This window comes from Cynoglossus semilaevis, unplaced genomic scaffold (assembly GCF_000523025.1).
Source record: "Cynoglossus semilaevis isolate Cse_v1.0 unplaced genomic scaffold, Cse_v1.0 scaffold476, whole genome shotgun sequence".
In the NCBI taxonomy this organism is placed as follows: domain Eukaryota; kingdom Metazoa; phylum Chordata; class Actinopteri; order Pleuronectiformes; family Cynoglossidae; genus Cynoglossus; species Cynoglossus semilaevis.
This window is the reverse complement of record NW_007585116.1, coordinates 51,383-78,775: the sequence shown is the minus strand read 5'-3', so window position 1 is coordinate 78,775 and position 27,393 is coordinate 51,383. Positions and strand designations below refer to the sequence as shown.

At 37.5% G+C, this 27,393-nt stretch overlaps 4 protein-coding genes across 11 annotated transcripts in view; 2 read left to right on the top strand and 2 right to left on the bottom strand.

The window, feature by feature from the left end:
* LOC103398580 (adhesion G protein-coupled receptor F5-like) overlaps nucleotides 1-999 on the top strand; it is a 43,915-nt gene extending 42,916 nt beyond the window's left edge. For 3 of the 4 annotated variants that reach the window (XM_025053681.1, XM_017030798.2, XM_008337243.3), the window contains 3 exons: nucleotides 77-124; nucleotides 240-300; nucleotides 397-998. In XM_025053681.1, the coding sequence (XP_024909449.1) occupies nucleotides 77-124; nucleotides 240-300; nucleotides 397-449 (162 nt within the window). In that variant the 3' untranslated portion in view covers nucleotides 450-998. Of the gene's footprint in view, nucleotides 1-76; nucleotides 125-239; nucleotides 301-396 lie in introns of all 4 variants that reach the window. The other variant, XM_017030799.2, reaches the window with a different exon arrangement.
* Nucleotides 1,000-5,198: 4,199 nt separating this feature from the next.
* Nucleotides 5,199-13,352, top strand: adgrf3b (adhesion G protein-coupled receptor F3b). Its single transcript, XM_025053675.1, is given in 14 exon segments — nucleotides 5,199-5,252; nucleotides 5,533-5,790; nucleotides 6,281-6,495; nucleotides 7,390-7,511; nucleotides 8,259-8,489; nucleotides 8,652-8,952; nucleotides 9,215-9,269; nucleotides 9,649-9,867; nucleotides 10,715-10,900; nucleotides 11,399-12,429; nucleotides 12,431-12,695; nucleotides 12,807-12,848; nucleotides 12,935-12,964; nucleotides 13,106-13,352. Coding segments are annotated over 14 exon segments (3,072 nt in total). The 3' UTR covers nucleotides 13,169-13,352.
* Nucleotides 13,353-14,809: 1,457 nt separating this feature from the next.
* mep1a.2 (meprin A, alpha (PABA peptide hydrolase), tandem duplicate 2) lies at nucleotides 14,810-21,884 on the bottom strand. The gene is made up of 14 exons (XM_008337242.3): nucleotides 20,855-21,884; nucleotides 20,728-20,752; nucleotides 20,591-20,644; nucleotides 20,446-20,483; nucleotides 20,239-20,314; nucleotides 20,048-20,165; nucleotides 19,735-19,910; nucleotides 19,143-19,364; nucleotides 18,529-18,675; nucleotides 18,115-18,330; nucleotides 17,595-18,041; nucleotides 16,683-16,856; nucleotides 16,380-16,584; nucleotides 14,810-15,745 (listed from the first exon to the last, which is right to left on the bottom strand). Exons 1-14 carry the CDS (start codon nucleotides 20,915-20,917, stop codon nucleotides 15,583-15,585), a joined length of 2,124 nt encoding a protein of 707 aa, XP_008335464.1. The 5' UTR covers nucleotides 20,918-21,884; the 3' UTR covers nucleotides 14,810-15,582.
* Nucleotides 21,885-22,180: 296 nt separating this feature from the next.
* Nucleotides 22,181-27,178, bottom strand: mep1a.1 (meprin A, alpha (PABA peptide hydrolase), tandem duplicate 1). Of its 5 annotated transcripts, none has more exons than XM_008337240.3 (14): nucleotides 26,791-27,176; nucleotides 26,669-26,693; nucleotides 26,531-26,575; nucleotides 26,414-26,454; nucleotides 26,237-26,312; nucleotides 25,715-25,832; nucleotides 25,144-25,319; nucleotides 24,803-25,024; nucleotides 24,564-24,710; nucleotides 24,245-24,460; nucleotides 23,417-23,881; nucleotides 22,528-22,704; nucleotides 22,373-22,443; nucleotides 22,181-22,299 (listed from the first exon to the last, which is right to left on the bottom strand). In XM_008337240.3, exons 1-13 carry the CDS (start codon nucleotides 26,839-26,841, stop codon nucleotides 22,394-22,396), a joined length of 1,809 nt encoding a protein of 602 aa, XP_008335462.1. In that variant the 5' UTR covers nucleotides 26,842-27,176; the 3' UTR covers nucleotides 22,181-22,299; nucleotides 22,373-22,393. The 5 variants fall into 5 exon arrangements, with proteins under 5 accessions (XP_008335462.1, XP_024909453.1, XP_024909451.1 ...); XM_025053685.1 differs by having other exon boundaries at nucleotides 26,414-26,473; nucleotides 26,561-26,575; XM_025053683.1 differs by having other exon boundaries at nucleotides 22,369-22,443; nucleotides 26,669-27,178.
* Between the last annotated feature and the right edge of the window lie 215 nt (nucleotides 27,179-27,393).

The following is a 27,393-nucleotide window of genomic DNA, read 5'->3' as shown; positions in this document are numbered from 1 at the left end:
ATATATACATACATATAAATATATAAGTATATATTAATTATATAATGTTCTCATTCTGTGTCATGACTGTTGTCAGGTCTGGACAGAAATGGCAAGAGTGTTGCCAACATCCAGCGGTACACGGGTAAGAAAAGAACCAGAAGAAATCAGCTGATTACCTAAACTAATAAATGTCAAATATTGATGTTCTATTTTAACATTTACATTAATGTAGCTCCCTGAATATATGCTTATTTCAGAGCACCACCGCTGGATACTCGTCAAGTGGCTTGGGTGGTATTTTTTCCAACCGGAGGAGAGGTAAAGTCATAGTCATTGGCCTCCTCAAATAAAAATGTTAAATATTATCATGCTGTTTAATCCAATTTTGATCATTTTGGTTTTTTTTGTCTTCAGCAGGTTACAATATATCGTCTCAAGAATCCACATCTCACGTTACGAACACCTGACCTGAATCCCCTTTTTTCTCTATTGTACAGTAGCAGCTGTAACACAATGATTAACATGGTATTTCACAATTAAATACATTTTTTTATTTAGCATTTTGTACCTTACTTTGATTTTTAATTGCACTACACAGCCTAATTATTTGATTGCCCAATTTTTGTTTCGATTACTTTTTAACCATTAATTACGTCATTAAGTCTGGACTGCTTATGATTGTTGCTTTTAAAATATTTACTGACAATTTAATACCTAATTGTACATATTTTCCAAAACATGTCCCTAAGTTTTGAAGCATCGCTAAGCTTTGTTTTGCACTTTTGTATCTTGTAGCTGAGCTGTTCTAATTTATCATGAAGCCACATACTTGTTTACTTTTATTTGTGTTGTTTATGTCACTGAGTTAATTGCATGCAAATAAAAAATTCAATATATTAAATTTGCACCTGAAACCTACTACCTAGTGGATTGACGTGATTGAAGATCTAAAATGTTTTTCTCATATGTTCTCTGTTTATTTCAGTTTTTTTTTATAAATAAATATAAATAATATATATAAATAATAATATAATAATATATAAATCGACTACTCTATTTATTTATTTATTAATTATTTAATTATTAAATAATTTCTACAAAATTTCTACGGATCTACAGATTCTTTCACATTAATAATTAAATTTATGTCATAATTACGATTTTTATGTATAAATAAATTAATGTCGGGGTGTCACGTGACAAAAGAACGAGTACCTGAGGACAGACACTGAGAATGAATCACTCACTCATTAAAAATAAATAAATTTGTACTATATTGATCCCATATATGGGGAAATTGTTGTGTTAGCAGCAGATATGCTGACCCCAGCAGGCGCCAAGCACGTGGGTTCTCTTGGTATTGAACCCAGGATTGGCTGCTCTTTGCTTCAGAGGCAGGCGTGCTAACCACTACAAAATGGAACCGACAAGAGCCTTCTGATTACTCGCGGGAGTGAGGATTGAGTGATTAATTCTCAGAGAATGATTTGTGAGTTCAATATGAACAAATCTTTCATCTGACTCGGGACTCACAAGTAATATGAAAGATACGTTCGAATTAAACGAATCACTCGCGAACGGCACATCAGAGATCTCTTACCTGAACTGGCCAGTTGCAATCAAGCGCCGCTTTGGCTGTAGGAGCTTTGCAGACGATGCCAATGATAATCTCCACAGCTGCAAGAGAAAAGAGAATGAGAGCCTGGGTGTGTATACCGCTGACCTTCGTCTATATGACTAAGACTGCCTTTACCGTTGGGCAAGGGCTGTGGCAGTTCAGAGTAATTCCCTTTAGCCTATGTAACGCACCTGCGACCTTTAAACGCCTGCTGGAGAAGGTCTTGGCTGACATTCTTCGGAACAAGTATGTCGTCCACCAAGATGATCTCCTCTCACACGCCAAGAGTTTTGCTGGTGCTCTGTCCGGTTTCACGTGAGGTCTTCCAAGCTGTCCGCAGAGCTGGGGCACATCCTCAGTGGTGCTGGGGTGTCTACTGTGAAGGAGTGGCCAGTTCCAAACAACATCACCGAGCTGCGGAGCTAGTCGTCTCCATGCCAATGCGGATGCCCTGTCACGTCGGCCCTGTGAGGAGGCTGATTGTAGCTACTGCAGACGGGTTGAGGAACGACGTCCAGCAGTTCCAGTAGTCGCGGCAGAGGTGATGAGGATGCCACCCCGTCTACTGGCCACCATAACGCCCTGGAACCTTGCCCTGCAGAACAGCTACAGTGGGAGCAGAGGCCAAAAAAAAAAAGAAGAGAAGCCATGATGACTAAGCAAAGTTTTACTACATGAACCTAAATAGACATTATTAAAGTATATTATTCTTTAAAAAAATAATGCTATGTTTGGACCGGTTAAATGTCAGATTTTGTTTTTTCATGGACCGGTCCTTAAGGTGCTGCGGATAAATACAACTAAATAAGATGATACAGCAGGTATAAGAATGGGTATACAAGTGTTAAACCGCTGTGTATGCAATTTTATTAGCAGCGTCCTCGTAACCTCGTACCGCTGTGTATGCAATTTTATTAGCAGTGTCCTCATAACCTCGTGCTTGTCTTTTAATCCAGAACGCTTGGTCTTTAAATTAACTGAAGCCGTTTTAAAGGCTTTATTGCCTCATTAGAGAGCCCTTCATATTATTATTATGCGCGGCGAACTCCTAGAATTGTCTGTTCCCTCAGTGACTTTTTTACCCTGCACTAAAAAAACTTTCTGTTTGTTGTCCATTTTGCTATCTTGGGGGTTTAAATTTAACAATAATGTATTGTGTTACCGGCCGGAGTAGACCTATTCTGCCCGAGGTTGGGGACCACTGGTCTATGATAATAAGGTTTGACGAATTTTTTAAAATAGTGTCAATAAAAATGCCAAAATATGGATTGAGAAAATCGCAAACAGTTTTTTCCCCCCAATGTCCAATGAGCCACAGCTTCTTGGATGAGAGTTGAAATGTCTTGGAGAAACCAGCACAGTCCTGTTGAGCTCTACTTAACTGCTTTGGGTATGATGAGTGGGATGACTGAGAATGTCGTCAAAGCAGATGCAAAATTGATACTTTTATTTTGCCAATCAAATGAGTTACCCAAGTTTAGCACTCCTTCGTCAGCAGTTGGCATCACGGTGACAAGTTTGCTTTGCCGGACTATTAGGCAAATTGAACAGGCTTAGCGCAGGACTACCATCCTCAAGATGAATACCATGAAAAGGCTCAAATATGAGTCATCGTTACAGACAATTATGACAATAAACATGACAGACGCAAAGTATATGATACCTATCGCTATGGATTACTTGTTAAAAACAAAGAAAGAAAGAAAAAGTAGAATAAATTATTTCAGAGATGAAATATGCACCTGAAGTATGTGAATAGACCACTAGGTGGCAGAAATTCAACTGAATAAATATTTCAATAAAAATATTTCAATTAAAAAGGGGAGTATTTAGTGTTAACCTGGTTATATAAGTGAAAGTATATTAATTCCAATTGATAAATATGTATATAAATAAAAAAGATATAAATATAATCATTTGCATGACATTTTATGTACCTTATTTTGCCTTATGCGTCTTATTATTCTTCTTTCTTGGAATGTGATTGGTGACTTAAATAAAATTTGTAAAAGAATTGTTTAGGTTTCTAGATGAGGCTAAAGAAGAAACCAGTCTCTCTGGAGTGACTTTCTGAAGAACATTTCATTTGTTTTTAGACAAATACGAACGGAAACCTACACGCTTCAGTGCATGCACCAACCTCTGTGGCAATATATGCAAATGGTTTACACAAAAGACAGGGCAACATTGTTTGCACTGCTGGAAACACCAACAAACAAACAGCCTGTCCGGTCTAAAACAGTCTGACAATAATGAACACCTAAATAGACCTGAGGTCGCTTCCTGACTGTGGCAAAACCTGGTAAATCACCGACGTCGAACCAAGGTAGGAACTGAACATGGATTTTTATTTTAATCTAAATAGTTCATATTTACTATTAACTGTTAATATTTTAATCAAATAATATAACATTTGACTGTTAACCACAAAGAACCAACTCATATTTTAGAAAAATAAGGAAAGACTACTGCAGTAAATATCGCAATTCAAAATAGAAACCTAAGGAAGAAGACAGTGGATAAACAAATACATACACAAAACAAAAAGTTAAATTTTTCTGGATTTTAACCATAAAAAATGTCATTGCTATGTATTTTAATGCAAATTAGTTGGTTTTATTTTTAATTTATGAGATTTTTATTTTGGAATACTTTTTCTGAATCCTATTAGTATATTACTGTTATCAATGGTTGATGTAAAAAAGTATATTTTTTTCTAAATTTACCATATAAACCATATAAAAGGTCATTGCTATGTATTGTAGGGCAAACAAGTGCATTTTTAGTCATTTCTGAGAATTATTAGTACAGTATATTACTGTTATCAATAGTTGACACACCAAAAAACTATAGTTTTTCTTAATTTTAACTTTACTTTAGGGCAAATACAGAGAGTATTTTAAGTATACTATATTAATATGTTTTGTTATGAAGAAAAAACTCTATGCAGTTCTGGCTTGTGAAACACGCTTAGAAGAAAATGCATATATATTATATATTCATATATATTTTTACGGTGTTCTGGCCTTTCTTGGTTTCTTGACAATCTTACACGGATACAAGGATTTCAATTTCCACAGTTTTTATGTAGTATCAATGCAACTGCCTCATTTTGAGTTTTTTTTTATGTAGATTATATATTTGCTTATCTATTCGTTTCTCTAATTACATTACCGTAAATAAAAAAAGACAATAATAAACACATACCATTCTGTGTTCATCTGCAGAGACTCTGCCCCATCTGTATTTACCTGAAAATGAAAAGAAAGAGATATTTCTTGGTGAAAAATGAACAGTAGACCCAACTTGTGAGAAATGCGCTATTGTCCATAAAATAACAGTTCCTAAACTTGTTCCATGTTTTCTATACATAAATACTGATGAATATCTATGTTAGCAACCACACCCAACCACATGTATTTGAATTATTTGCATACAGTAACATGAACTCCAGCAACATAAGCAAAGCAACGTGTTACAACCACAATGCAGTTAGGCAATTCTGTCCACACGAACAATAATATTTTTTTTTTTTTACATTCTTGCATTAACGTGAGCCCGTCGCATTGCTCTTTGTTTTATACTTCACAGGGTAAAAATGATTTCCAGTGCCTTTATGTTTCTGATGGTGTCGATGTACATTTGCTATCCGGTAAAGGTCCCCTGTCTTTATTTTTACTTAACTTAAAGCACAGATGTGTATAAGTATATATGTGTATATATACACACTCTGAAAAAAATCTGTTGTTGTTATCACAGGTCATGGCAGCAGGTAAGACATTATATCCAATACACCAAAACTAGAATGGACAAAAATCAACAGATTAAACAACAACGTACTAATACTGCATGTCTGCATGCCACAGATCTATACAAGTTCAATACAAATATATTGTCATTTCTAATAACTTGTTATCGTCATCATAAGTCAGCGACGGAAAAGCCTTCGTTGGTTTAGCTCGGTTGTTCAAAAAGTTCCGTTGAGAGCACGCTGTGTTATATACGCATATCGATCCTATGTCGTAGAGGAGTTCTACGTTGCTGAGTTGATGGTGGAGACAAACGTCACCCTGGACAGAATCACTGTCCAGTCAATACTGAATACCAGCGTCCAGGTGAACAACAACGGAGAACTATACACAGTGGATCTTCTAGACAACCAAGTGGTAACAGGTATTAGACTGTGGATAGTTTGTCTTTGTGAGTCTACATAAAATAAGCACTGCCGCCACCTAGAGCATATTATTAGATATAACATGCTGTATATGTATCAAAAACTTACAACAGAGATTCATCAAGAAAAAAAAGTAGGGATGTCCAATATTATCGGCTCCATATTACCATATTATGTAATATCTGTTTTGTCAATTTGTCTTTTTGTTTGACATTTAGCTCTTTTCAAGAGGTTTTATTGTTAATCATATTTTAAATTAAAATAAGGATTAGTTCCCAACAGCGTCACAACTGTTTGGTTTTTTTTTTATCCTAAAAAAAAAAATCATATCACATCTTCTTCCATGATGTAAATGAGTGGTGTTAAGGACAAACTCACTTTTGGGTCGCGACCCACCAGTTGAGAATGATTGTTGTGTAGTCCATGATTAAAAACATGAGAACATTGTCTAACCGATGTCAAAATGAAATGCCTGCCGACTGAGTCTTTGTATCTAATGACTTGTGCTTGACTTTCTAGAATGTGTCATAAGTAATGGAGTATTTTACTGCAACTGTTCTTCGGAATACATTTGGACCAATGACGTGTGCTACAATAACGGCTGTTGCAATGACCAACCCTGTAATCTAAATGCATCCCATATAATACCACTCTGCATCCCAAAAGTCGACGGTAACATTGAAACTATAATGCATGTACTATGTTCTACAGTGCTTCTATAGCAGGCATGGGTAAACTATGGCTCGAGGGCCGGATGCGGCCCATTTGTCCTTTTAACCAGGCCCGCCAAATCTGTCCAAATTACATAATCAATTCATATTATCGTTATACTTCTGCCTTTTCCCTGCAATGCACACATTTCCAATAAATGGAGTACAAAAAGCTCAAGTGTTTTAGCATTTTCTTGACCTGGCCTGCCCTGTCAAATTTTAGAACCCACTGTGGCACGTTAGCCAAATGGTTTGCCAATGCCTGTTCTATACAGTAGCCAGTAGCATGCCTACCTTGCCAGCAGATGATGATCAGTGATTTTGATTTTGAAATTGAAACTATTTTGGAGTGTTTATTTATTTATGTTCAGAAATATTTGTTATCAAACCTAACTTATGTTGTTGTTATCAAACCTAGCCCGACTTATCTTAGCTAACTTTTAAATTACATACGGCTATCTGAATCGGAACCTGATATTCGTAACATTTGCCAAAGAACAACAGGTTCATGTGTACAAATATTCAGTTGAGAAAACAACTAACCAGTGTTGATGTTTCTCTCCTACAGTGTATATCATTGGAAAAGCTACACTGAGATCATCCACTTGGAGCAGTGAAAAATTTGCCCAGGTACATTTATGTGACCTTCTAATACTGACCGTGTGCAATAACAGGTCAGCACATTAGTAAGATATGAATGAATGGTTCTGATAGATAGATAGAACTTTATTAATCCCTCTGCTGCTTTTAAAGATGAAAAACCAGTTTAAGCAACTGAATGGATATAAGTCCCTGAACCGCACTGAAAACAGGTAACATACTATTTGCATGGTAAATATTTCACGAAAAAATTGTTGCATATCTTTTTTATTTTTGTTTGTTACAATGGCAAAACCTTCCTACAGTCTGGCACACGTCACTGGCTTTGAGGCACACGTCAGCTCCACGGTCCTGACCTCCAAACTTCAAAGCATTATCATGACTGTGGAAAACAGTCTAGACGCTGTTATTCATGTCGACATTAAAGGTAGGTAATTTGGCATGAGCAGTAAAGTTGATTCCATTTTTAGCAATGATTTTTCAGTGACTTCTCCATAACATTTAATTGAATTGAAGACCCGAAAAATTAACACATTTCAGTTGTACCACTGAAAGGTACTGGAGCAAATACTTATATCAATTTACAATCTATTTATATGTTGTATCAACGTACAGTATATAGCTTCTTCTTCGCCTTTAAAGGGCAGATTTTATTATTGAAAAATACAATACTGCCACCTGCTGGGTGTATCTACCACAGGTACAAATTCTATAAAGATGATGCCCTAAACCAGAGGTGTCAAACTCATTTTGTTTCACACAATCTAATTAGATTAATCAAGTGAGCCAGTACAATCAAAACCTAATTAACTATAAATAACAATAAGTCCGTTTTTTTCATGCAAATAAGGATAAGTATATTAGATATGTATTATTATTTTATGTATATTTAATGTTATATGATTTTGTATGTTTAAAATTCATCAAAAGTGAAAATATAGTGAAAATACACACGAGTAGAAACCAAAATCAATCACTAATAATACTGATGTTTTGGGGAAATTAATGCTATATTTCATATCACTTTAGCTTTAAATAAACGTTTCTGTTTTACTATAATACATTGTTGCTGCTTACTACCAACAGGTAAGGTGATGATCAAGAAAGCCGTCTCTTTTTTGTACTTTGAAAATGATAACGCTTTGCTGTATCTCATTTGTGCATCATCAAAAAGGCACGGTCAACATAGTCTCTCCTGAGTCTAAAGTGTGCTACGAGTCCAGCCCAACACTGACTTGCACATCTGAGCTGGAATCAGACCAAAGTAGCTGGTACATGACCAAACTCAACAAAACGTTTGAGCTCAGCAATGGCAGCGTGGTGAGACTGAACCGCAGCTGTGCAACCACCGAGTACAAGTCCTGTGTGGCTGTGACACTGAACAAAGTCACAGGTGATTGGGCAGGCAAGTAAAGTACAAATGATGTTAAAATACATAATAAAATAATACAATTCAAACATCAAAGATTTAAACTAGGTTGAACAAATTGTTCTTTGAAGGGGAAAAAAAAAATTAAGCACACGTGGAGGTTTGAAAGACGAGAATAACTAAGTTAAGTTCCCAAAGTTAAGTTTGTTTGGATGCCCTCTGTAGGTACGTACGAGTGTGGATTCATCTCCGGCTCTGTCAAATATGTGGCTGAGACGGAGTTGACTGTAGCCCTGCTGCCTGAAGAGATCCACATGAAATTCAACCCTCCTACTGTTCAGTGCCGTGATACATCTGACGTCATTTCCAACATCACAGTCAACATCACAAATAGTGCGGAGCCTTACAACGTGACTTGGCAATCCTCAGTTCTAAAACTCAGTGAAATATCCAAAACATGTAAGACATTACGGATGACCAACACAAGTTTGACTTGGCCGTGAAAAATGTCAAAAGTCTTATGTTGTTATTTTTCATTCATCTGATAGCTCATGACGGCCATGTGGTCCACAGCGCCACGGCTAACATCAAATGCCAAAGAACAACACAAGCACAATCTGCAAATATAACATTTAAAAACAGCAAGGGACAACCAAAGAGTAAGCAACAAGAAATTCCAGTCATTTATGGTATGTACTTAAATGTTCATTTGACTAAATAACTAAACAAAGTTACAACCACAAATACCGTTTGATATACAGGGAGTCCTCTGCTTACAACGTCCTCGACCTACAGCGTTTTGTGGTTAAGTCGCTTGTAAAACTTGTACACTAGTTTGCACCGTAAGTAGTTGGCGATCGGAGCGGACAAATACGTAGTCACACGGCGCTAATTTGCTACATTCGCTTTTCTTCATTTGTTTTGTTTTTTTGGGAACTTTTTGCCCTTCATTATGCCCAGGCGTAATTCAGACTCTACTAATGTTTTTATGTCCTAGACTACGATGGTACCACTGTGTAGCGTAGGTGAGTGACATAGGTACTGATGTAGAGTATGTGAGTTCCGACTAACAAAAATTGTGTTACTGTTTGGCGGAACGTAGAGTAGGAACGGATCCCCGACGTAAGTTGAGGACCTCTGTATTTGTGATAAACCACTGTGACACGTGTGTTTGCTCTGGTTTTATTTCTAACAGCAAATGCCTTTTTTTTTTCTAGTGGGTGAAAAATTTTGCATTGCGGAAGAAAAAAATGGTTTTTGGCCCAAAACTCCAAATGGCGAGACAGTGACTAATACAACATGTACACCTGAAACAGTTGGATATAAGTCTCGAACTTGTGAGAACAGGGTCTGGCAGCCTGTGTACAACCACTGTGTCAGTAAAAAACTACATGATGTTTTTAAACAAGCTGTGGTGAGTGTGAAATTATTTTTCTGGAATTTATAGAAATATGGAAGAAAAGTCGGTTTATGGGAATGAGTGTTTTGGTGAGAATATGAATATGTGAGGAGTGGAAGAGGAGTATATACTGTAAGGCGTAGTAAGTCCAGCAACTCGGTAGATAGATGTGCTGGCAGAGTGACAGATAGGTTCAAGTTAGGGGCGGGGTTATATCAGTGATTAAATCAGTTAAATCAGATCCAATCAACGTCTTTGCTATGATGATGGACAGGTTGGCAGATGTGGTCAGACAGGAGGCTCCATGGACCATGATGTTTGCAGATGATATGTGCTAGGGAGCAGAAAATCAGAAGAGGTGGAGGTCTGTTTTGGAGCTGAGAGTAATGAAAGTCGGCAGAAGCAAAACAGAATACATGGGAAAATAAAGCTCCAAAGACTCAACGTAGTAAAGGTGTATGAGTTAAAGTACCGAAAGTCAACCATCCAGAATAAATAACAGTGTACAAGAAAGTCAACCATCCAGAATAAATAACAAAGGAGGAGACGCCAGGGTGGAATGGAGGGAGAAGACAGCGGAAATCAGTACAGCAGCTTTTATAGATTTTAGACTCCATTTTGGGAACCACTGCACTAGTGAGACGTGTTATGATGTAAAGTTTAGAGACACATACACTGTCTAATAGACAAAAGGTTGGGTTGTAGGTGACAGAGATGAAGAGTGGGAGTGAGCAGGACGGACATGATTAGATAGTGGATATATTGGACTTTGTAGAGAGAAAAGAACGAAGATGAAAACTTTTCTTCTATTAAATTGGCATTTCATTTCTCATCTATGTATTTTGTGCGTTTTTGTTTCCAGAACTTTGAAATGGGACTTGGGGCGACAAATGAGCTGGCTGTGCATATATTTAAAGGTCTTAAGAATGCTACCACTTTCACGACTGTTCATAGCGACGTTATAGCTGACCTCACTGCTTCAATTGAGATTTTAAATGTGATGGGCGACGCATCCCAAAAGACTACGTTAAACGAAACTATCCTACATGTAAGATACTAACAACTATTCTCATTCTCAAAGCTTTGTACTCTCCACTCTTTCAAAAACAATCACAGGTTTTCAGTTAAGAAGACCATTGCCATCAAATATTATTTAAAATTTTCCATCTAAGAACACTACACCATGTTAAGAACTTACTTCTAGTGTCTTAAATCAGGGGTCCCCAACCTTTGGTCCGGGGACCGGTGCCGGGTCCATAGGTAATTTGGTCCCGGGCCACAGTGGAAAAAATGTACTTCAGTTTTACTAATTGACTTCATTCAAAAAGAATCCAGTCATATGCCTTTACTTTTTCATTTAAAGATAATCTAGCAATGTTTATCTGCTGCAAATGTATATTTTTTTCAATCAAGCAAGATAAATACTTCAATGCTTCCTGGTTTATTCAAAGTAATGGTTGAGGAAATGCAACCTAGCAAATACATGGTATTCATCTCACCATTGTGTGATTAAAGTTCTAAAGTGTACTATTTTCTTTCTTTTCAGGACTTTGTTGATGTATCAAGCAACATATTAAACACACCCTGGAAACCAGTCAACACTTCCGTTCTCCATAAAATGTCATCCCTCTTCCTCAATTCTACAGAAAATCTGGTGAGAAATATCAAACTGGACAAGGTCAGAAATATCAGCAGTCAAAACATGGACTTCAAAGTGTGCACAGGCAGCGACTGCACTACATCAGTATTCGACATCAGTGTAAAGCTCAACGGAATAAACACTGTGCTAAAAACTGTCTCAGTCAAAAATCTGACGGATAAATTAAATAATAATTTTTGTGAAAGCTGCCCTCTTAGTAATGCCTTAATCATAGCCACAACAGAGCAGATCATAAATTCATCCTTCTATATTACCTTGGATTTTCCCAATGAATATGACTCCACAAATGCATACTGCGTCTTCTGGAATACAGCTCGCTTGGATTGGTCAGATGCAGGATGCAGCGCTAAAACCAGCAGTGACAACCATACACTCTGCCAGTGCAACCACCTGACATCGTTCTCGGTGCTCATGGCGAAAGGCAACACACCCAACCCTATCCTGGATGTCATTACCACTGTTGGCCTCGCGGTGTCGCTCTGCTCTTTAGTGATTTACCTCATCATCGAGGCTTTAGTCTGGTCTGCTGTGGTGAAGTCTAACCTTTCACACTTCCGTCACACGGCACTGGTGAACATTGCCACATTCAGATTGCTCGCCGACATCTGTTTTTTGGCTACCACCTCTCCGGACATACTTTCAGAGAAATTGTGCCTCTTTATGACTATAGGCAAACACTTGTTTTACTTGGCCATGTTCAGCTGGATGCTCTGCATGAGTGTCATGCTGGTCCATCAGCTCATCTTTGTCTTCAGCCCGCTGAGGAAAAGAGTGTTTATGTTCCTGTCCAGTACTGTGGGCTACGTTTGTCCAATTCTTATTGTTGGATTCAGTTATTTGCATTGCCAATACACCAACACGAATTATTACGACAGGAAGTCGTGCTGGCTAGATTTTGAAAGGCTCTTTGAAAGGTCCCTTCCTTATCCCCGTGGGAACCATCACTTTCACAAATCTTTTTTCTATGTTCGTGGTCATTGTTACTCTGCTGAAGACTTCGGTCCCGGACGATAGCAAGGCAAGCGAAAAGCAGGCGGCCAAAAGCATTTTCAAAGTGGTGGTCTTTCTAACGCCAGTTTTTGGAATCACATGGGGGATCGGGTTTCTTCTGCAAATGCTGAATGCTGATGATCCACTGTATGTTCCAGCTGAATATATGTTTGTCATCCTCAATAGCTTCCAGGTAACTTAGAGCAACACACCAAACAAACATTCATGTAGTGGTATTGTGTGTGTCTATAAATATGTTTTAAATTTGGAACTAGGAAAAATAATTTTATTGTGTGTCTTACAGGGGTTATTTATATTGATCACAGGGTGTTTGACAGAGCAGAAGGTGAGCAAAAATCCACACCACTGATAAACTTTCTTATGTAATACTGAAATGATTTATCTTTTTCTTTTTTGCATTTTTACTTACAGAGCCGAGAGGAACTGATTAAACTGATAAAGGTATGTTTACTAAAAAAAATTTAACAATGACAACAATAATAATAATATTAATAAATACCATTATTATTATTGTTATTGTTGTTATTGACATTAACTACAAAAATTGAATATGTGCATCACTAGTGTTTGCTATTCTGTTAGGGTAAAACAGGACCGAGTGACAGCACCAAGCCTACAACTTCAACTGCACACACCAAACAATGATAAAGGAGAGGTTAGTGGTTAACTCATCAGCTGCATAACACTTTGACTGTGTTACCATGACTGTATAAAAAGTGGTGTTCATCTGTACAATTCAGTGAGCAGAGTTCTTGCTTTCCAATTCTAGGGTTGTCAAAGTCAACACATTCATCACATGAATTAATCTGTAAGGATTAGTCAGATTCTTTTTAAAAAAATTTTTTTATGAGAAACAGCAGGCGCACACTATGTAGCAAATAATTCCAACGTTAATAATAATATTAAATTATCGTTACCCTAATACACAATCAATGCAAGGCAATATACAGAAAAAACACTCAATCAATTGTAATTCATCACGATTAATTTTGACCATGATTAATCATGATTAATCTTTAGCTACTCTGAGATTAATCGGATTTAAAAAATGTAACTAATTGACAGCCATTTCCAATACACTAATTTAATTCCAAGTTTTTCCAAACCCATCTTAATATTTCTTCAATGTATTTAGGAGGTAAAGATTTTTCTCATCAAACATTAAAGAATGTGATGATGGTGTCCAGGTACGATCATAAATTTGACTTTATGTGAAATGTTGTGGGTTTACTGATGTCAAACAGAAAATGTGACTTTGGCCGTGTAACAAGGGTGACCACCTCCAGGAAGCATGGAGCCTCTTACCCCTACATAACAAACAAAAACTCTATAGTACCCAAGACATAACCTAAACCTAAAAGGGTCTGTGACGAAAATATGAAAATAAAAAATAGAAATACTGTACTCCAGCGGCACCAAACAGATTCTGCATCGTTGTAGAGTCACCCTTGACTAGACAACTTCTACCGCGGTAATTTTAAACAACTGTGTCATTTGGTTAGCAGAAAAAATACTACGCATTTCTGGATATTTTCTGTTGTTACTCACGTGCAACCACCATCTTCTTTTCCACCACCATGTCCGACAGAAAAGCCGTTTTCACACCAATTCCTGAACGCCAGTTCAGAACCTCTATCCAGCGGTCTCAGTCAAAAATGGCGTCGTCTTTCTTCGGCACGCTACACATAGGCAACTTAACAGTCAAAACAACTGCGCGCGCTACGTTTTCAGATGCTAGCGCGTGTGATTGCTACGAGTCAGTCAGTTTGATTGACACACCGCTCAGCCTGTCAGCAACCGCGTTATCCACTAAGTAGCCTATCATTGCTATGGACTGCACTGATAGACTGCCCATAGACAGCAAGCCACATAAATAGTTTATTTTCAATTAAGTAATGTCGAATTAAAAAGTGGGACAAAATGTTCAGTTTGACGCGGGACAAAGGCTTAAATTGTCGTACAATACAACGTAAAGCGGGACAGTTGGTCACTTTACCTCTAAAAATGAAAGTCCTGAGAGGGTATAGTAAACAGTATGTTTTACTAATTTGTCCTTATTTTTCCTTTAATTTTTTTTAGATTCTCGCTTCTGATGTGGCGGGAACGTAACGCTCTCCATTCTAGCCCCTCCCTCCTCGACTGTTCACCAACCATTTACTCTATTTCTATTGTTGACACACGTTGTAACAGTAAAAATGTCTATAGGTTTGTTTTGTCTTATAAACGGGGTTCTTTACTCACGAAAATGTATAGATTGTTGAACGACAGACACAGATATTAAAATAGGTTTTAGCGTATTAATTTAATACGCAATAATTCTCATGACGATTTTTTAAGTCTATACAAGTGTACACTGTTTGATATGGAATAGGAATTTGTATATTCAGACACATAAATATAGGTCAGGACTGTAAAGTCTTTCGTTGATATTGTTTTCTTGCATAAATAAATAATAGTGATGGTTTCGGATGATTCTGGCTTGTTTGTATTATTTTGACATGAGGATTGCAAACACTATGCATTGTGTTTTCAACATTGAAGTCGTTAAGTTTAGTTTTAAAATTTAAGAAAAAATAATAATTTTAACATAAGCTAACATGGGACAACACTAGTTGATTAATGTCCTCATGTTATTTGACACCCACCTGTGTAGTAAACATAAAAAAACATTATTTTAAAATGATATTTATTTTTAATATTTATTGATAATTAATTTAATAATGTTTTATTATGTTATAAAAACAAAAAAATCTCTCACTTGATTACAACAACCTCTTAAAACAGTATTTTGGATATTTGGAATAAAATCCAGGCCGAATATCCAGGGATTGTCAAAAAAAAGTCCTTGTTAAGTAGGGTTTCCTGTAGTATTATTGAACCAAAACATATTTTTGGAGTGGACATAGGAAACACATCTGTGGTGGACTGTCTGCTTTAGTAAGCTAAAGTGTTACTGTTTTATTTTTTAATTGAGTTCATATTGTTGTAATGTGAGTTATATCATTTTATTTCATCATTATTGTGGATCCTAGTCTGAGAAAGGGTTCTGTACCTCTGCTCTAACGTCTGTTGTGGTTAACTCTCTTGATGACAATCAAGACGGCGAGGGTCAGAACTACAGTCGTAGCTGCACCTCCAATCAGAGCTCCCAGGATGCCTTTGTCTGTCTTGAGTTCCTCACATGTTTTGCCAGAATAGTAGGTTGTCTGGGTCGTAGCACATCTAAAAAAGCAGAAAAAAAAATAGGATACTGAGTACGGCAAACTAGAGTCTGATTGATCAAACAAACTTCATGAGACCAATTGCTTACATTACCTTGGTTCTTCGAGTAACAATGCTATAAACGTGACTTATGACAACAGTACAGTTAGCTAATTCGGACTTGCATACCGTATTTTCCGGAACATAAGTCGGACTATAAGTCGAAAGTTGTTTTATCCTTTGGCTGGGTTTGCGACTTATACTTATACTTGTGCTCAGGTGCGACTTAAAAATTTAAAATATATAATTTTACATGTTTGTTATAATCACACAGACAACAACTAGAGGGCACTCCAGGCTCGTGTACCTGTATCTGCTACTCGTGTATTAGGCTCGTGTACCAGTATCTGCTACTCGTGTACGACTGAAAATGTACATGTTTTCCCACTGACAACCACTAGAGGGCTATTAATTATTATAATTATTATTATATATGCTACTTATACTATAGGGACCAATTGATATGTTTTTTTCTTCATTATGCTTTTTGTGGCTGGTGCGACTTATGGCATTAGCATTCTTCCTTTTAGTAAAGTCGATGAATAAATCATTATCATTATTATCATCATTAATAGACACACTCAAACACACAGACCTGCAGGAGGCTTTTCCTTCTCTCTCCACACACACGCCTCCATTTAAGCAGGGGTTGGGGTGACAGGGGTCAACTCCACGGGCTTCTCTGTGTTTCACAGCCAGTGGCTTAACTTCCGTCTCACCGACTAGCTCCTCATGCTTGATGTCAGCCTTAGGAGCGGCTGTTTTAACGGGCACCTCAGTCTTGATCAGGTGTGTTAAATCTATCAAAACAACAGGCTATGAAATTTAAAAGAGCTTCTTTGACGTGTTGTGTAGTATTTTTGCAGCGACACGAACAATAGAGAAGCCTGGGCTTTACCATTGAAGTCTGCAGTGATTATGAGGTCGTTGTTCTTGAGGAAACTTCTCTTGTGCAGTTGTGTGTGGGAGATGAAGGTATTCCAGCCGTAGTCTGAAGTACGGTAGCACCGACAGCTCTCGTCCCACGTTGCTCCTGAGTCATTCGTGGGTTTGTTCCAGCGAGTGGAACTGTCTTAGAACGAGAAGATAAGTCAATATGAATCACAACTGAAGTGAATGTGTAAGAACTGTATTGGCTTATTGACAGGCTGCAGAGGAACTCAGTTAACATAACAATGTACAGTAAGACCTTAGCATGTGGATATTACAAGCACCCCAGGTGCAAAAAGGGCCACATGTAGCCTATACCAGGAGTCCCCAACCCCTGGTTCAGGGACCGGTGCCGGTCCATAGGTCTATGGTATCAGGTCGCAGTGGGACACAGTGAAAAAATGTACTTCACTTTTACTAATTTACTTCATTCAAAAATAATCCAGTCATATCCCTGTACTATTTTCATTAGAAGATAATCTGGGAATGTTCCAAAACAACAGGTCATTCAGACTGATGTTAACAGAATAAAATCTAAAAGATGTTTTATTTTAAAAAGGTAATGACCCTTCAATTATGGTGCAGTACTACTGGTCTGCAGTACAAAAAAGTTAGGGGACCTCTGACCTTGACTGATGTTAACAGTTTCCCAAAGACTGGGTCGCGACCCTCAGGTGGGTCGCAAGAGGGTTTTTTTTTGGGTCATCTCGCATAATGTTTCCCAGGAGTTTACAAATAATGTCTATTGACTTGGGAGGTTTGTGACTTAGGCTGTTAACCGTATAGCTCACATCTACTTCTACATTTCTACCCCCAGGGTGGAGGTTAGCGTACAAATTGTATGACCCAAAGAACCAGGCATTAAACCAAACAGCCCTACCAGTGGTGAAGCTTCTTGTATTAGACATCCGAAGTTTAACATCCGGGTCTTGATCCATGGTTACCACGGTCACCTGCCGGTTCTCAGCTGGCCACTGCAACACAGCGTCATTTTCCCCACTGCAGAGGTGAAAGGTCAAGCCAACATAGTCCTCATATGTTTTATTCCTTCCATTGGGGTAAACACCGATACTGTAGGAGTAACCCTCAGAGTTGTAGAAGCACCGGCTTTTGAGCGCAACGCCAGGAGCTGTAGAAGCTAGGAGCGCAGTGAAATTGGGGATTTGCCAGACGGCATTCGGGCAACTGGCCTCTCTGAGGGTGATGTCATCAAGTAAGATGGCTCCCGAAGAACTAGCTGATACTCTGATGCCTTGGAAGAAGTACCGGAACTTTTTGGTCATCTTTAGAGGGACGTGAACTATTTTCCAAGCATTATCTCCATCGCCTGAAAAGCAGACATTAGGATGAGTAAAATGGGGAAAAATATATACATATTAGCATGTGAAAAGGTGAATTACCAGTGATGGTGTGAATTTTCCTGACATGACGCACAGTCCCTGTTCCATCATCAGCCCTTATCCATACCACCAGTTTGTCCCCAGCAGCTCCGCTCATCTTGTAGAAAAACTCCAGGCACTGTTCGTCTCTTTTGGGATAAAGAATACGTGACTCCAGCAAGGCACTTTTCCCGACCGCACCGGAAGATGTGTCAAATTTCATGAAATATCCAGAATCTAAAAAAAAAAAAAGAGGTGTACGATGTGCTGTAAATGTTTAAAAACATGCTTATATTTGACTTTAAAATGTTAATTTAAAAAAGGTGCTACAGAGGAATAAAGGTTTATTTCATTTGAATTTACAATTATGCTACGTTTACCTGTTATAATTAATGATTAACATTTGATTCATTTATGTCAGAGATGGAGTCTCACCTCTGCAGCGCCCCCCCAGGGTATTGTCAGGTTCCGCAGGATTACTCAGTACTTGCACCCAGTCTGCGTTGTCGTTCTCATTCTGGATCATCCCACAGATGTTGATCAACTCAAAGGAGCACTGGTCCAGAAGAGTGTGTGTGTTGGCTGGTAACAAACATTTTTAGTTCACTAGACACCAACATTAAGTCTTAGAAACGTATTTGTCTCATAAAAGGTTTTAATGTAAAAAATAAAAATTGAATGTTTTATTAATCGTTAAATAATGTAACAAAGAGTTTCAAATTGAATCTATTCATCTATGTACAGATCTCCAATTTCAATTTACTCACAATGTACACATCATAAAATGATTGACCTGTTTAGTTGAACACAAGACTGATTCAAGGCAGGAATTGAAGAAAGACAAAATAGAATTTCAAGAATGCTAAGCTTTAAAAAAATGTTTTTGTAGTAATCTGGTGCCCTATAGGGGGGAAATATTACTACTAATTGCAGTGAATAATTAATAGTTTTCACACTAATTAAGTAAAACGTAATGCTTTAGGTATTGATTTCACATCATACTGTATGATTTTCAACAATAACGGTTGACATTTGATGACATCACTTACCACAGTTGTACATGCGATTGAGCCTGGTGATGTCCACAGCACTGAAGTCCAGTCTCTGACCAATGATGTCATTGAACTCCGGTATGGTGGTGGTGATTGTGGGGATGCTCTCATTCTTGTTGAAAGACTTTGGCCTGTAGTGCATGACGGACTCATAGTCATAGGCCGTGTTCAGATCAGTTATGAAGTCGTCCTCGTACTTGTTGAAGTTGTGCTCCTTACCTGTGAGGAGGAGTAGTTGTACTTCAATACACAGATATTACAGTTATTATGTCAACTACTAAAGGTAGTTCAGTACAGTTGCTTAATCATAACAAACCACAATAGACCAATGATTTTTAAACTGGTCATACTTTGGCTCCCTCTTGTGGTACAGTCTGTTTTAAATTTTTTCATGTTTTCAAAATAAAGTACTGTATTTTCCAGACTATAATACACACTTTTACTTATACTTTTTCACACTTATACTGTATATTAAAATTTATAATTTCACATGTTTATATTCACACTGACAGCCACTAGAGGGCACGTATTTATGTTTTTTTTTTCTTCTCCATTATGCTCAAACAAAGATGCCTTGATTTGAACCCACCGTCTTCGATCTGGTCCCACCAGATCTTCACGTAGTTGTCCCTGTCTGACCGAGACTGCTCGTGGTAAAAACCCAGAGCGTGGAGGAGCTCGTGCTCCACGATGGCTTTGGTGTCACATCGTGCTCCGATGGACAATTCCTGTCCCACCTTGTAATCACCAACATATGACCAGCATCTGAATGAAAATGAAGAAAAATCGTCATTCCTCCCGTCATGTTCGATTCCTTCACAGTGAAGGCACAGAGTACCCCCATGTTCGATTCCTTCACAGTGAAGGCAGAGATTTCCCTGGTCATCCTGCAGCTCTCTCACCCAGACAGCTTTTTGAAGATGATGTAGCTCGACTCTCCCTCATATGGTTTGAAATCAACACAGGACCTCAGGCGGTATTCCTCAAACGCCTGAAGGATCACACCTTTAGCGTTCAGTTCTACAGAAACACAGAGAATTCTAATCAGTGTTGTCTTATCTTTGGTCTTAGTTATAAAATGTGTCGACTGTACCTAAAGTATCGTTCAAGATATATGGGATGGGGAACTTCCATCTACTTGTTTGGTCAAGGATTGCATTTCTTCTTGGCTAAAGAACAGAACAGAAAATACTTTTATTTCCATAGGGACATGCACTTAACGTAGTTCCAATACAAATAAGGCTAATGATGTGCTTTAGAAAGAGTTTGTAGCACACAGCGTGTGGTTCACTGTACTTACATTCCCTGCAATGTCTCCTTCAAACAAGTGGTTTAAACCTAATATTTGAACAAGAGTAAAAAATAAATAAAATTAGATGGATGTAAATATACATACATGCCCTTTTAAATTATTCATTAATACAGACAGGATTTAAATGTAGTACCTCTGTTTATGTCAGGGATGTCGTCCCTAAGTTCTCCCGCATCAGCACTATCTCCTGTGGACACACGTTGGTCAAAGCACGGAAAACATCTTTTTTCATGTTTTTTTTTTTAATCAAAAAATGTGAATCCAACCAACCATTGAATGTTGGAAAAGCTTGTACCTGTTGCACCAAAACAGAAATACGAGACAGTATTAGTACACTTGCAAAAAAAAAAAATTCGAAAAATAAATTCTTAATGTTTAATTTTTAAAGATTCTCTACCGTCAGTGTGGCCAATAGGCCGATCAGCACGGCAGTCGCCCCCAGTTTGTCCCCGGAGGCCATTTGAAGTTCTACAGATCAACGCGTCCCCCCCGATGCCGCTGTCAACATGTCCGCCAAGACAGCAGCGACTGCAGCCGAGGAACTTTGATCGGGATTGTTGTGTTTAATAAGTAACAACATTTTAACACACGCTCAGCCTCGGGCTGTTGATGAGGATGGAACGTCAGCCCTTTATGGCCAGTGAAACTGTTGTGCTACTTTATTGGTGTGCACTACGAGGGGGGGTGACTGCTTTATTGTTTTATTTCTTATTGATAGTGGTTTTTACAGTGATCTCTACTGATTTAATATCCGCATTTTGTTTTATATATAGATTTGCGTGTGTTTTTATTGCACATATATATATATAAATGATAATAAAATAAAGTTAGATCTGTATTTATGGTCAGGTTTAATTACACATTGTTTTCTCTCTTCTGAAGTCTTCCTTTTGATTGTATCTTAAAGAACAGGTTTAAAGTCCAGGTTTGTTTGTGCTCATCCTCCTGATAAGACGGTGACTATCTAAGGCTGATGAACCCATTTTTTTTCATGTTCAAGATAACGCATATCAGATAAAATTATTGTCTGATTTTTTATATTATAGAATTATTTTGCCATTATAACATGTATGTTATAAACATTTATTTGAATGTGGTCAGCAGAAGAAAAAAAAACACCACTCAAATGTGTCCTTTCAGCTATTGGAAGAGCTTAGGTCTTGTACTGTATATTAACTAACGGAGACTGGAATTTGACCCACAACCCTCTGGTTGGATGACCACTGATCTCCTTACAAGTGCAGAGCACTCCCTCAAGACTTCTTCTTATTTCGGCTTCTCCCTCTAGGGCTAAATCTCTTTATTTATTTTTTTCGTTTTTATGTTATTGATCTCATCCTGTCTTGTCTTGCTCAATGTTATATTTGTCAGAGAGCCATCGTTTTTCCTAAATGGTGGGTTATTACTGATAGGTATTAGTTGTTGGTATTTTTATATATTTTTAAATAGTGGGGACCACACAACATTTCTGACAATTTTGGAATCCAGTCGCGGACCGGATTGGACTGTTCGATGGACTGAAATCGGCCCGCGTACCGCTAGTTGAATGATCACTGATGTATATTTTGGATGGTGTGAGGTTTAGGAAAGTATTTATTAAAGGAAGGATTTTTAGATGTGATTGACAAGGTTTGATGTTATAGATTTAGGTCCAAAAATACATATTTAAACATAATTATTTTAAATCGTGGTTCACTGACAAAGAACAATGTGTTTTTTTTTCTTCCAATCAATAAGATTTATATTTATATTTTTGTGTTAATTTTTTTTTAAATTAGAAAATGTCTTCATCCTCAGTCTTCTCTCATCATCCAGGTCCTGACAGTGGATCTGTTTTTGAATCTGAGAAACAATAAAAGCGTGATATAAAATTCACAAAGACTATAGGGGAAAAAAAAGAAATTCTCTGACCTACATATTAAAAGCTGGGCTGACATCACTCGTTGGGAACAATGGGGACCTCTGTGTTAACCAGTGATGTTATATCTGTAAAAAACAAGGAAATAATAAACATTCATTTAGTATTTATAACAGAATTTTTAATGATTTATGCTACGACTGGTGACAAACCTTCGAAGCTGATTAAGATGATTAGGTCATCATTTTTCAGGTAATTGCGCCGTCGGAGGTCAAAGTGCTTGACCATGTTTCTCCAGCCCCATCTCGGACCTCTGTAGCATTGGCAAGAAGGGTCAAGAGCACCCCCTAGCTCGGAGGGATTATCCCAAAAATATTTGTCATCTTCTGCTGCAAGGTAGAAAATGAAGCGCTTGATCTTTTTTTTCTTTACCACAGATTTTCTAAATCAAATTGGGATGTTGACAGTTTTAAATTTCAATTTAATTTATCTTCTTTACCACAGATTTTCTAAATCAAACTGGGATGTTGACAGTTTTCAATTTCAATTTAATTTATCAATTTTTTAAAATATTTTCATTATTTTCTCCTTTGATGAACTTGATGAATACTGCAGATGTACAGTGCTAAGAAAAAAAAAATTTAATTTCACTTTAATCTGAAGATTATTTATGTAGAATTTATTTACAATTTTTGTAAGCTGCTCTCCTATTAAAATAATATTTTATATTTACATTTATTTCTATATATATTTACATTATATAAACTATAAATTATATACAGTATGTGTATATATTAGTATTATATAATATATATTATTTTATATGTTTGATTATAAATATATATATTATTATTATATATATAAACTATTCAAGAAGATCTGAATGTGTGCTTTTCTTTAATTTACATAAGTATATTAGCATTGTTTTCAACTAAACAGGGTCAGTAAGTGAACTGTTAGTAAATTTAAACTAGAAGCTCCTTATATTTCATTACAAATACTTTTTGTGACATTTTTGTAAAGTGCTATTTTTGTACTTTCTGTGTAGGACGTTACGCTTTGGCAATAAATCCGGTGGGTGTAACCGGGAGAGGAACTTACTTTTTCTCAAATCAGTGGTAAGGCTGCGAGCAGTCGACATCCTCAGCTTAATGTCTGGGTCCTGATCCATCACCACCACGGTGGCCTGTCTGTTCACGGCTGGCCACTGCATCACAGCATCGTTCTCTCCGCTGGCCAGGTGGAAATAGAGTCCAGTGTAGTTCCCAGTGTAGTCAGTGTAAGACGACAGGGGAACGATGGTGACACCGTAGGCGTAGCCTTCGGGGCTGTAAAAGCGGGGGCTGTTGATCATTGCCCCCCGCTCGCTTGTCTCCATTAGTTTGGAAAAGTTCTGGATTCTCCACACAGCACCGGGGCAAAGTGTCTCTGTCAGACTGATGTCGTCAATGTAGATGCCACCGGCCGAGGCCGAGGGGTCGGCACGCACAGCTTGAAAAGCGTAGCGGAATTTTACCCCAACTTCCATTGGGACGTGGGCGATCTTCCACGTGTGGTCAGAATCAGCTGGACGACGCAGAGACACAAAAGGAAACATATTGTGATGCTAATGCTAATATTTGATTGACTCTCTGCTGAAGATTCACTCTGTGCTTCAACCTTTCAACCAGAATTTTTTTTTCTCTGTCAAGAAGTTCTCCTGCATTTAGAAAGTTTTACTTTTAGTCACTATTAAATAATTATTATATTATTTTGGCATAAGAAAATTATTAGCAAACATGCACTAGCTAGCTACATGCTAACTCGAGGAATGGAGCAGCTTGATAGCTAGCAAAAATATACAGTATTTTTTATACATTTTATTTATTTATTTTTTTAATCTTCTAATCTCTCAGTGTAAACACGAACCCACCTCAGTGTCATACGTACCATATATAGTGTGTATTTTCTTCATTTTTCGGACAGTTCCCGTGCTGTCGTCCATCTTGACCCAGATCACCAGCCTGTCCTTGGGGTTACCGGTCATTTTGTAGAAGAACTGAAGACACTGGAACTCTCTCTTAGGGTACAGGATTCGGGATTCGAGCAACGCCGACTCCATAGGTTTCCCGGTGTTTGTGCTGAAGTGCATAAAGTGTCCACTGTCTATAAAGTCAGACAAAGTGAGACAATGACAAGAATTATTATTATTTTTTTAACGAATGTCATCATGAATCAAGGCTAAGGAGGAGTTGACCTCAGCTCTGACCTCTGCACCTTCCTAGGAGTGTGTGATCTTCATCCCCGACCGTGCTTTTGGTATGAACCCAGTCGGCGTCGTCAGTGGAGGCCTGGATCATTCCACAGATACTGGCAAACTCGAATGCACACTGGTCCAGCAGGGTGAGAGGGCCGGCTGAGAAATATAGGAAATACAGAATGTTTCCAAAACTTTTTAAAATAATTAGAGAATCCTGGAAAAAGTAGAGTTCTTTTACTGGAACATACAGCAGTTGTACATCCGATTGAGTCTAAAGACGTCCATCTTGCTGAAGTCAAGGTACTGGCCAATGATGTTGTAGAACTCTGGGATTTTGGTGGTGATAGTAGGGACGGATTCATTCTTATTAAAAGAGAAGGGTCGGTAATGCATGATGGACTCGTAGTCGTACGCCGTGTTTTGATCAGTTATATAGTCGTCGTTGTATTTGTTAAAGTTGTGTTCAAGGCCTGCGGGAAATTATAAATGCATTTAGTTTCAGCCGTAGTACAGATGCATTCCGGATTTTCGTTTTCTTCTTTTGGTTTTTAGTTTTTACATCGAACATGAACGAAACGTGAAAGCGTACCTGGTGTGACCTGGTCGAGCCAGATGTCAACATAGTCGTCTCTGTCTGTGCGAGACTGTTCGTGATAAAATCCCACGGCGTGCAGCAGCTCGTGTTCTATCACGGCCTTGTGGTCACAGCCTGATCCTAACGACAGAATTTGACCATTCTCCTGGACACCGACGCTGGAGAAGCACCTAGAATATGCAAAATTGATTGGATTAGTAGTACTACTTCTACGACTACTGCATATTAACACGTTTGTGACAACCCTGTGTTTGTCTGTATATATACACATATATATGAATACAAATATACATATATACACATATATATACATATATGTATATATATATATTTATATATGTATGTATATCTACATATATGTATACATATATACATTTAAAGTAAAAAAGTAAAATACTTGCTATGTCATGTTTGGGTTTGTTTGTTTTATCTTTATATTACATTTTCTTTTAAGTCGGTCTATAAGAATTTTTCTACGTATACTTAAGTTTCCACAAACCAACTTCCAATAAAATGTTCTCGTATTTTTTAAAGTTCGCGATAAAACATGAAGCTGACGTCATACCCATTTCTCTTTACAAACTTGATATAAGTCTTCTCTCCTTCATAAGGTTTGAAGTCGATGCAAGACTTGAGGCGATACATTTCGAAGGCCTGGTGGACACATCCCTTCGCGTTCAAATCTGAAAAGTGAAAGTTTAATAATTAATTATGGCATGTTAGACCTTCATCTATCCATTCTCTCTAAACGTACGTCCTAATCCATTGACTAATTACCATAGTTTCTGCCAACATGAACAACGGTTTAATTTAAACCCATCTGTCAATCGGACTGCACACCTCACAAAGTACCTCATCGTAGACATCATTTTACACTTTAAAGGTGAAAAAAAAACTACAGTACTCTCTCTTGACTGGTCACTGATGGAAATCTCTCTGCCAGTCCAAACAAACTTTCTCCCTATCTTCACGGTATAGCTGTTAAACATTTACCTCACCTTTCTCGGCTCTGCATATCAAACTTGCTTTAGGTAAAAAAAAATTCAGTAAAGTAAATTAAACTTTAAGAAGAATTTGAAAAACTCACCCAAGTCATCGCCCAGGATGTAAGGAATTGGAAATTTCCATCTGTATTTGTGGTCAATCAGGGCATTTCTTCCTTCCTGTAGCATAAAATGATGATTTAAAAAAAAAACATAAATCAATTAAAGGCTATAGAAAGACAATCAGCAGTAATAATAATAATAATAAATAATTGACATACCGGCAAAAGAATATCCCCTTCAAACAGGTTAGCCTTTGAACCTAAGACAAAAACAGCTTTCTTGCAAACGCAACAAGTAAAAGAACATCAATCTTCTGCATTCGTATTAAAACTCACCCAGGTTTAAGATTGGATTTTCGTCCTCACCATTCTCATATACCTCTGTAAAATACACACATATATCACTCTGTATTATTTTTAAGAACATTATGCAACATTTTTTTTATCTCTTTATTAAATCCAAAATACACATACCATACAGCCTGGGATGAACTTGAACCTGCAGAAAAAGACAACAGTGGTCATAAATCGTCAGAAAGTTAACAGAAACATTGTTAATCTGCAAGGTTAATAACTTCATAACCGTTAATACTTACAGCATTGGCCAAAGCTACAAGTCCAAACAGCAATACCATGTGATCCTTCATCTTGAATCTTGAATGTAGCAGGGCTGATGTCGCTGCCTTGGTTTAAACCTGCACACTCTTAAGGATCATGATCTTTGGCCCTTGTTGAGGTTTATGCCAACCATAAAGAGTAACTAAAGGACTTTGACTGTTGTCAACAGAAGTGGGTTTTTTTTTTTACATGTGCATCTCAACTTTTACACTAACGTGTGTGTGAGAAACGACCAGTAAGTATGAATCCAAAAATATGACAACAACAACCAAAACAGCAGCAGCAACGACAACACTCACAGTAACTATACTAGTACTCCTACTACTACTGCTACCACTACTACTACTAATTATAATAATACAAATAATAATAATTACAACAACAACAACAATAATAATAATATTTTGATTGATGTACTGTATAACATTGTTTCCCAAAGATTGGGTCGCGACCCTCAGGTGTGTCGCAAGGAATTTTTTGGGGGGTCGTCTCGCATCGAGGGTTTCCGAATATTGTCTATTGACTTGCGCGATAGTTTGTGACTAAAAAATATATAATAAATATAAAATCTCAATACATTT